Source organism: Pelophylax lessonae, assembly GCF_965119305.1.
Source record: "Pelophylax lessonae genome assembly, chromosome: 3".
Lineage (NCBI taxonomy): Eukaryota > Metazoa > Chordata > Amphibia > Anura > Ranidae > Pelophylax > Pelophylax lessonae.
In genome coordinates this window covers 309,765,234-309,781,908 of record NC_138770.1, presented here as the reverse complement: position 1 = coordinate 309,781,908, position 16,675 = coordinate 309,765,234, and the positions used below count along the sequence as shown (strand labels likewise).

Here is a 16,675-nt window from a genome sequence, read left to right as displayed (position 1 = left end):
ATTTTGAAATTGCTGTTAAAATAGAATGGTCTACATAGTAGTATTTATGCATAATACTCGAAAGACCTGAGTGGTATATGACAACTGGACCAATACTTATTTTCTTGCTGTTTGTGCAAGTTAAAAAAAAAAAAAAAACTATATGCTAGTTATGGGCAACTCAGGCAATTATTCCACCAAACATGTTCATATATCAGATCGATTGTGGTGTACTGCCTATGTTATATAAAGCATAATCACAATGCTGATGTGTCTTCCAGGCCCTGCCTCTAGTGAGCTCACATTTCCAGCAAGTGGGTAAGAAGCCAGAGCTGACTCTGTTGTGGAAACCAGAACAAGATGGAGATGAACCAGTGCCACAGGTAAAAAATTTTTTCATTTGTGCATCAGTTATATTAAGTGAATTGATAGTCTATTTGCAAGCATCAAGATTTCTTAGTGAAAGTTAATGAGTAAAACTATTAAGTCTATCAGTGTGACTCTTGCAGTTTATCACTCCAGTCTTTGACCCTTTGCGTGATAAATGGTATGTTAAAGTGCAGTGATAACAGTACGTGTTACAAGAAGAGTTCCCACATATGAAATATGTTGTGGTGTTTTTATTTTTTTTAAGTGTCCATTGATTCTGATAGAATGTTAAACCTTAGTCTGAAATGTTTTTTTCTGCAACATATTATTGGAGTATTAATTTTCTGATACATGCTCTCAGTTTGACAATAATACATTTGTGTGCCCTGCTGAAAAATCTGATGTGGTACTTACATTGCCCCAGTTCTTTCCCTAAGAGTAATGCTTGCAAAGTGCTGATTGTGACACTATTGGTTACAGTGTCCTCAGTCCGAGGGGGAAGTTGTGCCACATTTGAATTTGGTGCTCTTGCTGTCCTCCACTGCAGCTGTGCAGAGGCACTCTACTCCTACCACTCCTGCCAGAGTCTCCTTTGAAAGGTTCTCACTGCACATGCATTTGCCATTGTCAGTTGCAGGAGTGGGTTTATACCTGTGGTGATCCTGGCCATTTCCTGTCTGGAAATTGACTGTCATTCCAAAGGACATCTTAGTGTTCAAAAACCTCATTTGATAAAAGACTGGAAACCCTTTCTTAGGGTCTAGCGCTCAGAGTACTTTGTTCCCCATTATTAACATTGTTAACTATAATTAAAGAACATATTTTCAGAGGATTGGTAACCAAAACTAAGCTGCACATTTGAGATGGGGCCAATCCAGTGTTTCATAAAATTAGTAGAAATATTGATTTATCTCTTGAATGTAGGCACTTTTTAATGCTTGAAAGTATTTAGCTAGCTGCAGCTTGCCATTGCATGCTATACCTGTGTTCTGCAAGCACCCCTAGATCGTTTTTTCACCATAGATTATCACAAGTGAGCCCACCTAGTGTGTATTTTGCATGTGTTTTTTTTGGCACCAAAAGTGCATAACTTTAGATTTCTCAGTCCTGAACTTCATCTGTCACGTAGATGCCCAACCCCTTATTTTATAGAGGTGTTCCTGTAGCGATGCTGCATCTTGTGTCTAATTTATTTCCCTGCATAATTTGGTATCATCAACAAACACTGAAATGGAGCTCCTAATTCCAACATCTATATCATTAGTAAACAAATTGAATAGCATTGGCCCCAAGACAGAACCCTGGAGCATACCACTCACCATTTTAAGACTGGGCCTATTTTTGACACTTGGTGTTTACAAGCTAAAATCAGGTTTTTTTGCTAGAAAACTACTTGAAACCCCCAAACATATATTTTTTTTTAGCAGAGAACCTAGAGAATAAAATGGAGATTGTTGCAATATTTTTCACTCTGTATTTGCGCAGCCGTCTCCCAAACGCAATTTTATGGGAAAAAATTCACTTTTTTTGAATAAAAAAGAAGAAAGCAGTAAAGTTAGCCCAATTCTTTTCCATAATGTGAAAGATAATGTTACGCCGAGTAAATGGATACCGGCAACAAACTTTGGTACTTAAAAATCCCCATAGGCGACACTTTAAAAAAATTCTACAGGTTACCAGCTTAGAGTTACAGAGGAGGTCTAGTGCTCAAATTATCAGGATCAAAAATCAAGGGCACCCTCGAGGTGGATCTGTTGGTGTCTCAGGTCAAAAGAAAGGTGCAGAGGTTTGTGGCACAGTCCAGGGATCCTCTGGCGGTCTTCACAGACATACTGATGGCCCCATGGGTCCATTATGTTCTGATTTACGCCTTCCCTCCTCTCAAGCTTCTGCCGAGACACTGCAGGATCAAGGCAGAAGGGATTCCGGTCATTTTAGTGGCTCCGGACTGGCCTCACTGGTCTTGGTACACTGACCTGGTGCGGCTGGTTGCTGATGTCCCTTGGAGACTGCCCCTCAGGGAGGATCTGTTGTCCCAAGGGCCGATCCTCCATCCTGCTTTACAGTCGCTGAGTCAGTGATTCCAACGCTGTTAAAAGCTAGGAAATCTACCTCTAGGAAGATCTACTATCGTACGTGGAAAATATTTACATTTCTTGGTGCAAGTCCTCACTCTTTCTCAGTGGCTCAAGTCTTGACCTTCCTTCAACGGGGGAGTTGAGCAGAACTTGGCTTTAGGTACCATCAAGGGCCAGGTGTCGGCCTTGGTGGTCTTTCAATGACTTTTTGCCACGCACTCACTGGTGCATAGTTTTCTTCAGGGGGGTTGACACTTGGCTCCTCCAGTGCAGTCTCTGTTACTGCCTTGGGATCTCAACTTGGTGCTCTCAGTTCTCTAGAAGCCTCCCTTTGAAAATTTCCAGGAATTTCCCTGCTTACGCAGTCTCAGAAGGTGGCCTTTTTGGGATGCAATCACCTCTGCGCGCAGGGTGTCGGAATTGGCGGCGTTATCTTGTCCACCTTACTTGGTGGTCCACAGAGATAACATGGTTCCTCGCCCCTGTCCGTTGTACGTTCCAAAGGTTGTCTCTGATTGCCATTTGAATAAAGAAATTGTGTTGCCTTCCCTGTGTCCTAGGCCGAACTTCCTAGAGAAGTAGTGTTGCATGCCCTGGATGTGATTCGGGCAATCCGGGTATACAATGCAGCTACAGAGTCTTTAAGGAAGTCAGACTCACAGATGGGCCTCGGAAAGGACCGTCCACTTCTTCTGCGACCATTTCCAGATACAGTGCCTTGCAAAAGTATTCGGCCCCCTTGAACTTTGCAACCTTTTGCCACATTTCAGGCTTCAAACCTAAAGATATAAAACTGTAATTTTTTGTGAAGAATCAACAACAAGTGGGACACAATCATGAAGCGGAACAAAATTTATTGGATATTTCAAACTTTGTTAACAAATAAAAAACTGAAAAATTGGGCGTGCAAAATTATTCAGCCCCTTTACTTTCAGTGCAGAAAACTCTCTCCAGAAGTTCAGTGAGGATCTCTGAATGATTCATTGTTGACCTAAATGACTAATGATGATAAATAGAATCCACCTAATCAAGTCTCTGTATAAATGCACCTGTACTGTGATAGTCTCAGAGGTCCGTTTAAAGCGCAGAGAGCATCATGAAGAACAAGGAACACACCAGGCAGGTCCGAGATACTGTTGTGGAGACGTTTAAAGCCGATTTTGGATACAAAAAGATTTCCCAAGCTTTAAAAATCCCAAGGTGCACTGTGCAAGCTATAATATTGAAATGGAAGGAGTATCAGACCACTGCAAATCTACAAAGACCTGGCCGTCCCTCTAAACTTTCAGCTCATACAAGGAGAAGACTGATCAGAGATGCAGCCAAGAGGCCCATGATCACTCTGGATGAACTGCAGAGATCTACAGCTGAGGTGGGAGACTCTGTCCATAGGACAACAATCAGTCGTATACTGCACAAATCTGGCCTTTATGGAAGAGTGGCAAGACAAAAAGCCATTTCTTAAAGATATCCATAAAAAGTGTAGTTTAAAGTTTGCCACAAGCCACCTGGGAGACACACCAAACATGTGGAAGAAGGTGCTGTGGTCAGATGAAACCAAAATCAAACATTTTGGCAACAATGCAAAACGTTATGTTTGGCGTAAAAGCAACACAGCTCATCACCCTGAACACACCATCCCCACTGTCAAACATGGTGGTGGCAGCATCATGGTTTGGGCCTGCTTTTCTTCAGCAGGGACAGGGAAAATGGTTAAAATTGATGGGAAGATGGATGGAGCCAAATACAGGACCATTCTGGAAGAAAACCTGATGGAGTCTGCAAAAGACCTGAGACTGGGACGGAGATTCGTCTTCCAACAAAACAATGATCCAAAACATAAAGCAAAATCTACAATGGAATGGTTCACAAATAAACATATCCCGGTGTTAGAATGGCCAAGTCAAACTCCAGACCTGAATCCAATTGATAATCTGTGGAAAGAACTGAAAGTTCACAAATGCTCTCCATCCAACCTCACTGAGCTTGAGCTGTTTTGCAAGGAGGAATGGGCAAAAATTTCAGTCTCTTCAAGGGTTCAAGGGGGCCGAATACTTTCCCAAGGCACTGTAGCTCAGACAGACGGTGACTCGGGCCTATTCCATCAAGGGTCAGGTTCCTCCTTTCCCTGTCAAGGTGCACTCTGGCGCTCAGTGCTTCTTGGGCCTTCCATCATCAGGCGTCATTGACGCAGGTTCAAAAGGCGGCCACCTGGTCATCGGTGCACACTTTCACAAAATTCTATAAATTGGATGTGTTGGCATCTGAAGATGCCTCTTTTGGCCGCAAGGTTTTGCAGGCTGCTGTATAGAGAGCCTGTTCCCTCTTTGGGGGTGTATAGTTTTCAGGTGGGCTCCAGTTGTTTTTTGGTTGGGCTCCTGGTACCTGGTTGGCTACATTTAGCCTTGGGAATTTTTTCTTGCTGTTCCCACCCCTTATGTTTGATACTGCTGGGATGTCCCAATGGTTAAGAAGAACAGGAGCTGTGTCTGTCAATGAACGATAGTGAAAATGGGATTTTTGACTTAACGTAAAATCACTTTCTCTGATGTTCATTGACGGACACAGCACCCGCCCCTCTGTGGAGTTGTAATTCTTCTGACACTGCTTGTAACAAAACGGAGTACCTATAGCAGAGGAAGGAAGTATACCTCCGGTGACTGCCCTTAGGCCTAATCTGTCTTTTTTTCTGCCTAGTGTCCTACTCCTGTAGGGGACAGTAAAACCCAATGGTTAAGAAGATCAGGAGCTGTATCCGTCAATGAACATCAGAAAAATTGATTTTACTGTAAGTCAAAAATCCCATTATGCTATCATGAATAGAAACTCGCTGCCCAGATATCTGTGGTCCATGTCTTAGAAGTAATCATTTGGCTAGCAGATTATATCAGCCGCCGCCGCTTGAACCAGGTAGAATCATCTCCATCTAGATGTCTTTCACTTGATATGCCAAAATGGGGATTCCAGATGTGGACATCCTAGCTATAGGTTACAATAACAAACTTCCTCTGTTTGTATCCAGAACCAGGGTTCCTCTAGCTCTGAAATTGAATATTTTTAGTTATCCCCTGGTCTTAGTTCACGCTAATTTATGCCTTCCATCCACTGAGAATTCTACTTCACCTGCTCCATAAAATAGCGCAAGAGAGACAGCAATTCTTCTGACATTAAATTTGCCCAGAAGAACCTGGACCCCTGGCCTCTTCCCAAAAGGGCAGACCACTTATTCCAAGGCCCTCTCTTTCATCCTGCTTCAGAGTCTCTGGCTTTAATGGCATGGCTGTTGAAATCCAGGTCTTAAAGAATAGAGGGGTTTCTGAGGCTGTGATTCCAACATTGCTAAAAGCAAAAAAAGCTGCTTCCAGGAAGATCTATTATTGAACCTGAGAATCTTACTTCACCTGGTGTTCGTGTAGTCAATTCAGTCCTAGAGATTACTCTGTACCTCACATTGTGGCCTTCCCACAAACAGGTCTTGACCAGAATCCAGCACTCAGCACCCTAAAAGGGCACGTTTCAACCTTATCCATCCATTTTCAACCACTTCAGCTTCAGAGGATTTACTCCCCTTCCTTGCCAGGCCATTTGTTGCGATACAGCACTGCGTTGATTTAATTGACAATTGCGCGGTCTTGCGAGACTGTTCCCAAATAAATGTATGTCCTTTCTTTCCCACAAATACAGGTGCATATCAAAAGGTTAATTTTAGTAATTCAATTCAAAAAGGGAAACTCATATATGCGCTACACAGAGTGATATATTTCAAGCGTTTCTTTATTTTAATTTTGATGATTATGGCTTACAGCTAGGGAAAACCCAAAATTGAGTTTCGCAGAAAATTTGAATATTACATGAGACCAATAAAAAAAAAAGATTTTTAATAAAGTAATATTGGCTTACCGAAAAGTATTTCTATATTCGGTGTAGTTTGCACTATACCAATACTTCGTTGTGGCTCCTTTTGCATGAATTACGGCATCAATGCGGATAGGCATGGAGGCGATCAGCCTGTGGCACTGCTGGGATGTTATGTAAGCCCATTTTGCATTGGGGGGGTTGACATGGTACCATGGGCTTGCTGGTCCCGGTTGTGGTTCCTGGGGCCTTCATGTGTCGGTCCCAAGCCGCATGGTGTGCCGTGGGCGCCGCCTTAGGTGTGGACAATGGAATTTTTTTCTCCATAGACTTGTATGGGGCAGCCATTTTCCCTGCAACTTCCTATTGTTTTGTATGGGCATCCATCTTTGTGTAGCCCTGGTGCTATACTTGGCAGTGTATCCCTATCAGGCGACATCACTTCTTGTGTGGTCATTTCCTGCTGCTGAGCCAAGGTCACTTAATGCTTCTCTCTCCATGCTGTGGAAGATTCAGGAGGCTGTGTGTCTGAGGTGGAAAAGTATTGAGGGTCCCTGCGGGCATATCTTTGCATTTTCTGCTATCAGTTTGGTTTAAAGGGGCTCCCTGCAGACCGCTGCGATCGGTGGTGGATACCGCGATCGGCGTTCCTAAAGCTACAGTACTCAGTTTTTTGCAAATTGCACTATGGAGTCCCAAACTGGAATTTCACTCTCACCCACTCTGTGCAACTCCCGGATAGTCCTGATCACAGTTGCTGGCCACGTTTTCAGCTGCCCTGGAAAGCCTGGCGACTAAAGTTGATTTAGTCATGAAAAACTTTGATAGCCGTAAATTGCAGCTGCCTTCTCCATCTGTGGAGGTGTCCTCCCAATTCAGAGGCTGATGTGGTTGCCCCAGATGCTCCCCTTCCTGAGGGGTCGCTGTCCTCGCAGTCAGATGGTGAAGAGGACCTACCTTTTTCAGCTGCAGTGCGGGAACGCAATTTGGTGGAAGCCCTGATTATTTCAGTGCGGGATACTTTAAAATTGGCTGATGAGCCCACGCCGGCAGGGACGCGAGTGGCTTTTGGCTCCCAGAAGTCTCCAAACACTGACAGGGTTTTCCCTTGTCCCGACACTTTTAACGATATTGTAAATGACCAATGGCGGCGCGTCAAGCATGGTGCCAAAAGGCATTAAACGCCCTTTTGCTGAAAAGGTTTCCAACCATTGGACGGTGCTACCTAAAGTGGACCATCCTGTTTCCATATTAAACAAATCTACTCTTGTTCCTGTGGAGGATTCCCCAGTGGACAGGCGGGTGGTGTGTCTGTGCTAGTCTCAAAGATGGCGGCGGAATGGATTAGGGGTTTGCGAAGTCTGTGGTCCCCGAGACAGTTCCTCCGGAACAGCTGGAACTGTTGGACCAGGTGCTCCAGGCTCTGGTGTTCCTGTGTGATGCATCTATGATGCAGCTCCCCTGGTGGCCAGGGTCTCGACCATGAGCATTGTTTTAAGACGCATGGTCTGGCTGAAGAGCTGGTCGGCTGACCAAGCTTCTAAAAAAGCCTTAGCTGATCTCCCCTTTCTGGGATACAGGTTGTTTGGCGACTCATTGGATGAGTTGATCAAGGGCCTGACTGGCAAGAAGAGTACTCTTATTCCTCAATCCTCCAAAGGTAAGACACCCCGTACTATGCGGGGGTCCCTCCTTTTCTGCTCATAAATTATTTTTTCCTGCCTCCGGGGCACAAGAAAAAAGTAAGTCGTTCAGAACTTCTGGAGGTGCTAAGAAACCCTGGGGCAAGTCCAAGTCCGGTGCTGCAGACAAGTCCTCTTCAGCATGAAGGGGTGCCCTCACCCATCTTAGGGGGAGGGGGACGTCTGTGCTTCTTTCAGGTACCCTGGACTTCGTTCATTCAGGATGAATGGGTTTGCAAACTAGTTTGTTCCGGGTACAAGATCGAATTCTGGTCCCCGCCAGGGGACAGGTTTTTTAGGCAAATCTTCACCTGTCTCTGGAGCGTTTGAAGGATCTGCGGGAGGCTGTGCGAGATCTCCTGGTTCAAGGGGTGATTGTGCCACTTCCCCAACAAGACTGCTCTAAAAGTTTCTATTCAACCTGTTCACTGTGCCCAGAAAGGAGGGCAAGGTGCATCCAATCCTGGACCTCAAGGCTCTGAACCGCTTTGTGCGGGTGCTGAAATTCAGAATGGAGTCCATTCGGTCGGTGGTGGCATCTTTCATCTGGGATTTTCTGGCTTCATCGATCTCAATGATGCGTATCTCCACGTCCCCATATTTGAGGGACATCAGCGATTCCTCCACTTCACGGTGGCAGAGAAGCACTTTCAATTTGTGGCGTTACCCTTTGGTCTCGCCTCGGCTACCAGAGTTTTTACCAAGGTCCTAGCCCCTGCCCTGGCCTTGTTGCGTCGACGCGGTATCTCCATTGTGGGGTATCTGGTTGATCTCCTGTTGCGGGTCACCTATCTGGGCCAGGTTTCCGCCTTGGCTACTTACTTCCAGTGTTCGCTGGCTACTCTTAGTACTTTGTTCAGGGGGTGCGTCATCTGGCCCCCTCGAAGAGATCCCCGTTACCGCTGTAGGATCTTCATCTGGTTTTGTCTGTTCTTCAAAAGCCTCCTTTTGATGATAATAGGGAGATTTCTCTGCTTTCTTTTTCGCAGAAGGTTGCCTTCCTAGTGGCTATCACTTCTGCCGCAGAGTCTCTGAGTTGGCGGCGTTGTCCTGACGTTCGCCTTATTTGGTGGTCCACAGGGATAAAGTGGTCCTCCTACCTAATCTGTCCTTTATTGCTGAGGTGGTGTTGGATTTTCACCTGAATGAAGACATTGTGTTGCCTTCCTTATGTCCTAAGCCTAAACATCACAAAGAAGTTGCTTTGCACTCTCTGGATGTGGTTCGGGCGATAAGGGTTTATCTGACGGTTACTGAGTCCTTCAGGAAGTCAGACTCTCTTTGTCCTTCCGGACGGTCCTTGCATAGATTTGGCAGCGCCCGCTGCGTCCATTTCCAGATGGATCAGGCAGACAGTTGTTCAGGCTTATTCGATCAAGGGTTCCTCCTTTCCCTGTGAAGGCGCATTCTACTAGAGTGCTGAGTGCCTCATGAGCTTTTCGCCATCAGGCCTCTATTGTACAAGTTTGTATGACAGCGACTTGGTCGTCTGTGCACACCTTTACCAAATTTTACAAGGTGGATTTCTTGGCTTCTTCGGATGGCTATTTTGGCTGCAAGGTTTTGCAGGCTGCTGTTTCATAAGAGAATGTTTGTACTTCTCTTCTTGGTCTTTTATCTTCGGGGTCTGAGCTCCTGTTGTTTGGTTGCGCTCCATGTTGCCCGGTTGGCTACGTTTAGCCTTTTGGAGTGGACGTTACTGTCTGGTTGCCTTTTCCCGCCCCACTCAGCTCATGGAGATGAGGCTGCGTCTGTCGATGGACGATGGAGAAAATACGATTTTTGTAAGATCCTACTGTAAAATCTTTTTCTCTGATGTCGATAGACGCAGCACCTGCCCCTCTGTTTGGGTTTGGTTCTGTTGTCTTCACTGCTTTTAAACTAAACTGATGTGCTGGGTTGCGCAGTGGGGGTTTATGCCTGGAGGGACAGCCCCCAGGGCGTGTCTATTCATCTATTCAAATTTTCCTGCCTAGACGACTCCTGATGGGAGGAGCATAAACCCACTCCGCTTATGGAGATTAGGCTGTGACTATCGATAGACATCAGAGAAAAAGATTTTATGGTAAGATCTTACAAAAATCTTTTTTTTTTTTTTTTTACTTTCTGCTCTAAAACACCCAATAAAATAAATGTAAAAAATCAATAAGCATATTGATTGGTTTGCACAAAGGTTACAGCATCTACAAACTATGGGATGTTTTTATTTATTTTTTTACTAGTTATGATGGCGATTAGCGACTTATAGCAGGACTGCGATATTGCGGCAGACAAATCGGATACCTAACTGACATTTTTTTACACTTTTTTGGGGACCAGTGACACTAATACAGCGATCAGTGCTAGAAATATGCACTGTCGCTGTACTAAGAACACTGGCAGGGAAGGATTTAACATCAGGGACAATCGAAGGGTTGAATGTGTGCCTAGGGAGTGCTTACTAACTGTGGGGAGGTCCTTTTACTACAGGAAGACCTGCATCACACAGAAACACAGGATCCATGGCTTCTGTACTCACAGAATGACAATCTGCCTTGTTTATATAGACAGACTGTCATTCGGTCAGAGTAACGAATGATCAGCGGGTCCCAGTGGACATTAGGCCTGCAGAATCCACTGATCAGCTCCCGCTGTGTAAAATCACAGCGGGAGCTAGTCGCCAGCGGCGTGCGCTTGCGCCCAAACCTGGAAGTGCAGGAATAATTATGCGATTCTAAACAGAGCGGTTGCCCTGTAGCAGTAAATCTGTTATTGGGTCGGTCACAAAGAGTTTAAAGGCCCTTGGCTTAATTTCTAATAACCTTTATTCAAGTTGCATAAATATCAGAGAGAGAAAGCAATAAATCTAGGGCTTTCATTCATGATTAATTGGGGGAAAAAAGATAGCAAAAAAAGAAAAAATATATATATATAGCATATACAATTGCTACACAAGTCTTATTGTAATTGAATGTTATTAAAAATGACCTTTCTTTTTCAGTCTGAAGCCTCTGTAATTTTTTGCACAATACACTGCAATATGGCTACCTGGAGGTGTTTTGTACACAGATGGTCTACAGATTTCCCCCCTAGATGTAATTTCCTGCTTGTGTGATTGGCTTACCAATTTTCCCAGAAGTCTGGCCTAAAATCCAAGTCCGGTTTTGGCCATCCCCTAAAACAAAAATGTAATGTTTGGTGAGATTCTCCTAAAGGGAACCATGTTTAATGGGATGCAGATCCTGCCTTTTCCCCTGTTGGAACATTGAAAGTGCAGCAGCTGATTGATAATTATCACTATAATATCACTCCCTTTAGCAGGGGAGGACTGGGCTAGGGGCAGGGTGGCAATTGCCCCCTGAGCCGCTCGGATTTGTCCTGTAAAAAGGCTGCACCGCTTCTGCCACAGACATGCCTAAAGGATCCCTGGTGAAGAGAAGTAAAAAGTCTCTGCCACTGACCTACTGAGTGCGGGATGAAGACAAAGACACAGAGCGCAGGCGTCCCTCCCCAGCATGGATGGAGAAAACTGTTTCTGAGCAGAGTCCGGTTCCATGCCCCACTTGAGATTCTCCTCCCCTGACCATTCCCAACCGAGCTGTCCCAGCTCCCCCCATCCGCCCCCTGATGGCCAGGTTGGGAACCCGGATTCAGCTGGTGAGTAGAGAGTAGCTGGAGCAGGGCTTCAGCCTGAAATGGAGGTCAGGAGGATGTCGAGAAAAGGGGAGTGGGGGCGAGTCGCTGCACCATGGGCCTCTGGTTTGTACTTGCCCCCTGGGTTGAAAGTTGCCAGTCTGCCCATGCCCTCTTAGATTCACTTTGCAAATGGACACAGAGAAACCAACAGCTATTTCTTCAGAATACCAAAAGTTAAAAATCTGCAACAAATTTGTTAAAATCCCTGCAATGTACATAGATCACCCAAAGGGGACTGTTTTTTTCTCAATAAAAGTGGAGTTACTCTTAAACTTTACACTGATAAGATTTTTAAAACAACCCTTTAAAAAAGAAAATTGTTGGTACCATAGTTTGCTGCTATTTCATCAGTGTGAATAATTTTGAGTCTTGACATATTTGATATTTATGTACTCAACGCAACATTATTGTTTATATTTTACAGCCCATATGGTATTCTATTGTGTTTGTGTGTGCTACAAATTTTGGTGTTTGTTTTCCTGAAATGTTGCATTTGAAAAACGGCTGTGAAAATACCACGTGACATAAATTCCAACAGCCACCATTTTATTCTGTATGGCCTCTGCTTTCAGAAAGTATATAATGTTTGGAGGTTAAAAAAAGCTAATGCGTGTGAAAAATAACAAAATAAAAAATGCCATGCAGCAAGTGGTTACTGTAAGATTGAGAAAATAAAATTTTTTACTTAACCTGAAATTTTTTTTTTGGAATACATTGAGACGTGGTTCCCTCTCCTGTTCTGCTGATCCACTCCTACTATTGCTTACCACTAAACTGAGGCATTGGCACAAATTACAAATCCCACTAGGGGCAAAGTGGCTAAAAAGGACTAGTTGTAATAGCTGGGCAGATGGTGGCAAAAGCCATAGAGTAGACACAGCTTGGCTTTATGCTCCCTTATCACAAGACCCCTCAGAAGCGCCAAGGTACAGACTCTCTAATGTACTGCCTGGTAGGTAGCATAGAGATGTTGTACTGCAGGCAATACCCAGATTACAGTCCTCTGACTCACCCTAACAGACCACATCTGAGAGCAAGTGAAAGTTCCTTGCAGCACAGGGACACTAGATTCACTAGGCAGCAGGTAACACAGGAGTGTTGGAAGGAGTTCATGAGAACACATTCCAACACAGATGGTACACATGCTTCGAGTGCACAGGTGATGATAAAGGCTGGCTGAAACTCTCAGAGAAACACACTGATGCAGAAAAGCAGGTAATTGGCTGGAGTGCAGAGGGAGCCACAATGGTGAAGGAAGACTGGATGCCGGCAGGAGTGCACAGGGTCACTGGAGTTGGGTTTAGATTGAACACTGGAATGACATGGCTGGATACAGGCTCGGAAACACTGGGAAGACAAAGCTGTAATCGGTGATGACACTGGGAAAATCTAGGGATCACTGGAAAACTCAGGAGCTGGGTACAGACTGAACATACACATTAGAAGTCATATAAACAACACTGGGAGGTGCACAAAAACACTTGAAAAGTTGTTGGGGAACACGGGGTTCCACTGTTAGTGTGTGGACATGTTGCTTGAATGCTGAGCAACCCACACTCTAGTACTTTAAGTCAGCACCCCCTCTGTGATTGGACAGAATGCCTGAAAATACTGGAACCCAGCAGCTGCACACAAAGGGAAAGGCCTGACGCTGGAAGGTAAAACAAGTGCATGTGACAGACACAGATGTGAGTAGGAGGTTTTATGCTTGGCTATCCTTACAGCCTTGTTTGCCACTGTTCAATCACTTGAAGGCAGCAGCAAAAGTGAATGAACCTTAAAGTGAAGCTCCACCCAAATGTTTTTGACAGGTACCCTCTCCCACTTCTGGGTAAGATTGTCATGGCAAACTCAGAAAATGTCAGGCCCCTCATCCTCTACCTCTCCCCAACCCCCCGCCTTCTGAGACATATACAGGTCCCAGAAGATGGCAGGACCATTCAAAAAGCACAGTAAAGTCTTCACTGCCAGTTTCCCTTAGTGCGGATGCAGGTGTCTGCACCCAAAGCAGATTGAAGATTTGGCTCGGGGAATCTACATCGCTGGATCCCTGGACAGGTAAGTGTCCTTAGTTGTAGCTGCTGACTTTTAATTTTTTTCCCAGACTGGAGCTCCACTTTAATTACCTCATTCTGTGTCCCTTATGTACTCCAAGGAAAGGATTTTACATTCAAGTGGTTGTAAACCCCATTCATGAAAACTGACCTAGGCATATATATCTGCAGTGTCTACGTATCTCTCTCCAAAGCTCTTAGTGTGGTTTCTCTCTGGGGCTCCGTTCCTCTGTTATCAGCATGAGTCACTTCTGACAAGCGCTCCGACACATGAGATAACAGCAGCTGAAAATTTGTGTTGGGGAGGGAGCTTATAGGAAAAAAGGCAGAGAGCTGGTCCATTAAAACTAGAGATCTGCATGTTCCTTTTTTCCTCTGCCTATGTGAAGTGGGAAGGGTGCCTTTCCTCCAATCAGCTCACACACAGTGTAAGCCCAGACTCCCCACTGCTGAAAGAGTGTAGAAAAGGGAAAGATTTCCGATATACAAGTAAAACCTATGTAGGTAGATTTGTTTGATCTCTATATATCATTTGAGGCTATTCATTACACTGGTTATATGTGAGGGTTTACATCCACTTTAAGACAAAAAACATTCTTTACTCTTAATTCAGGAAACCATACATGGTGGCAGGGTGTCTCAACCTCAGTTAGCAGTCACACCTCTCCCTGAAACCTGCTGTAGTGCTCAAAAGGACCCAACACCTGACAGTTTTTTTAAAATCCACATCCTGCCAAGGGTGTCTGGGTATCATCTAGCCCACTCATTCATCTGCATTAAAAAAATGCCCAAATAGTTATCAGATGTGAACTGCTTGTTAAAGAGCCACCATATGCGCCGCACCAGACCATTTACTAGCTTCCTGGGCAGTGAAATGCTGACGGATGTAACAATTACATGATTGTCTCATCTCAGGTGTGTGCCTGGATATAGGTTTTTGATGTGTGGAGGATGAGGGGAGCCAGCAAAATCTAACAAACTTGGAACAAAAAGTGTCCAGTCACTACTTGCCAACCAATCGAATAAATCTGTCTAACAGTATGCGTTAAAATTGGGGTTAAGTTGCACACATTTGCAAATACATGCCTAAGCTGCAGGCCCCAGCAAGGCACCCTGATATCTGCAGACCCTAACTCTGCCTTAAAGAGTCTCCACAGTGGGAGCACATGTATTTTAATGGATAGATGGAGGACAGGTGACTGGAGCTAGCCCACCCTCTCCTTAAAGGCACAGGGTAACACTGAATACCCAGCAAGTTGCACAATGGCAGCAAAGGTGTCAGTGCGTTGCCTGACCAATATAAACGACAATACAAAAAGTGGTCACCTCCCCCACCTATAACTGGTCTTGACAGTAAGTAGCACTGGAAGGGCAAACGCAGGTCAAAGAAGCTTGCCCTTCCAGTGCTCCTTACTGTCAAGACCAGTTATAGGTGGGGGAGGTAACCACTTTTTGTACTGGAACAAAAGTGTGGCTAAGGGCACTGGCTTGTTCTAATTCATCCTGAAAGATGTCATAACTGTACACGCTAAATTAGCTCTCTTTCCCCTTTTACAGGTAATTGGCATCTTTACTTTACTTGAGGTGGTTTTGAAGTCAGAAAATGTTCCGTTGAGGTATACAGCGGTTGTAAAAAGACCTGGACCTACCGACTGAGTAGTGGACCAAAGAACAAAGATGACGTCTCAGGGCAATTTGTGAAGATTATTTTGCTGCAGTTTCATATTACATGTCATTTACAGATGTAACTTTTAACTCTCAGTGCAACACCCACTTTTTTAGCGTAATGTCATTATGTATGCCTTTGCAGTGGTACGTTTTCCACCCAGAAACTATCACTAGTAATGTTTTATTTCTTTTTATTGTTTTTTATGTAAGCCTTCCAAAGATTGGGTTGAGATCCTCAAACCAGTTGTCAACCTTTGAGGCTCCCTCAGTCATCTGAGCATAAATATTAATCCATGGTAACTGGAAAGCTCCATGTTGCCAGTGAGGCCTAAAGCAGTCTTAAGCTAGCCATACACTTTTAGTTATTTTTTGATCCGCTTGTACGCTGAACATAAAATATCTAACAAATTCCCTAATCCATGCTTAGAGCGTGGATGGGCGAATCCCTGTTGCCGAGCTAATTGTATCCTGACAGTTGCCACCCTTTAACAGCAGCTGCATCTGATAGGATGCAGCAACTGTTCAGGTGGCAGGTTTCTGCCTGGCTCCTTTTGATTTTTCAATCAAAAGATGTTGTGCAGGAGGGGCCCAGTGTTTGGCCAGCTTTAAACACGTTGGGTTGTATTTTTTACTTTAGTCAGGGGCTGATTACTTGCAATGTTCCCTGCAGTAGCCCATGCAAGTTAACCAAAGTGATTGGTGATGAAGAAAAGTCACATTTTTAGCTTTTTATTTTAGGAATTTTATTTGATAAGTTGGGCAGTGGTCGAATCCTGTGAAAAGTGAATAGCCCAAATTTTAACAGTGTTTACATCTCAATCATTTTTTTTTTTTTTTTTGCACTATTAATGAACTATGTGTGTGTATTGTTGCCAATATTGCAGTTGAAAACAAATCTGGCATGTGAGAATATATTTACTGAGATTGTGCAAGATGAATATAAGATGAACATTCAGTTTACTTTTATACATTTCCTAGCCCTGCATATGTAGGTATTGATTTTAAAAGCTGTATCCATAAGGATGATGGCACACACATTCTAAAGATAGAATTTGAATCTAATGAAGGATAAGTTCACCCTTACCCTTTAATAAAATGGAGGCAAGAGGTCCCATTAGTTTAAAAAACACTGTGCTGCTTAGAAAAATTTTGCGTAGTTTAAATACCATATGTAGGCCATGAGCGCCCCCCCAAATCTAGCTGAAAAACTCCCATTGTAAGCAATTTGCCCCATCCTGCCTAGAAGTTAGGGTGCCCAATACTTTGTGTGCTTGACCCCAGCATCACAGGAGTGAGTGATCACCCTCATTCAAAG

The 16,675-nt window shown here is 44.3% G+C and overlaps 1 protein-coding gene across 1 annotated transcript in view; it reads left to right on the top strand.

The window, feature by feature from the left end:
• Positions 1 to 15,352, top strand: part of DIS3L2 (DIS3 like 3'-5' exoribonuclease 2) — a 1,275,365-nt gene extending 1,260,013 nt beyond the window's left edge. The window contains exons 22-23 of the mRNA XM_082248603.1: positions 261 to 362; positions 15,250 to 15,352. Of these exons, the coding sequence (XP_082104729.1) occupies positions 261 to 362; positions 15,250 to 15,348 (201 nt within the window). The 3' untranslated portion in view covers positions 15,349 to 15,352. The remainder of the gene's footprint in view (positions 1 to 260; positions 363 to 15,249) is intronic.
• The last annotated feature ends 1,323 nt before the right edge of the window (positions 15,353 to 16,675 follow it).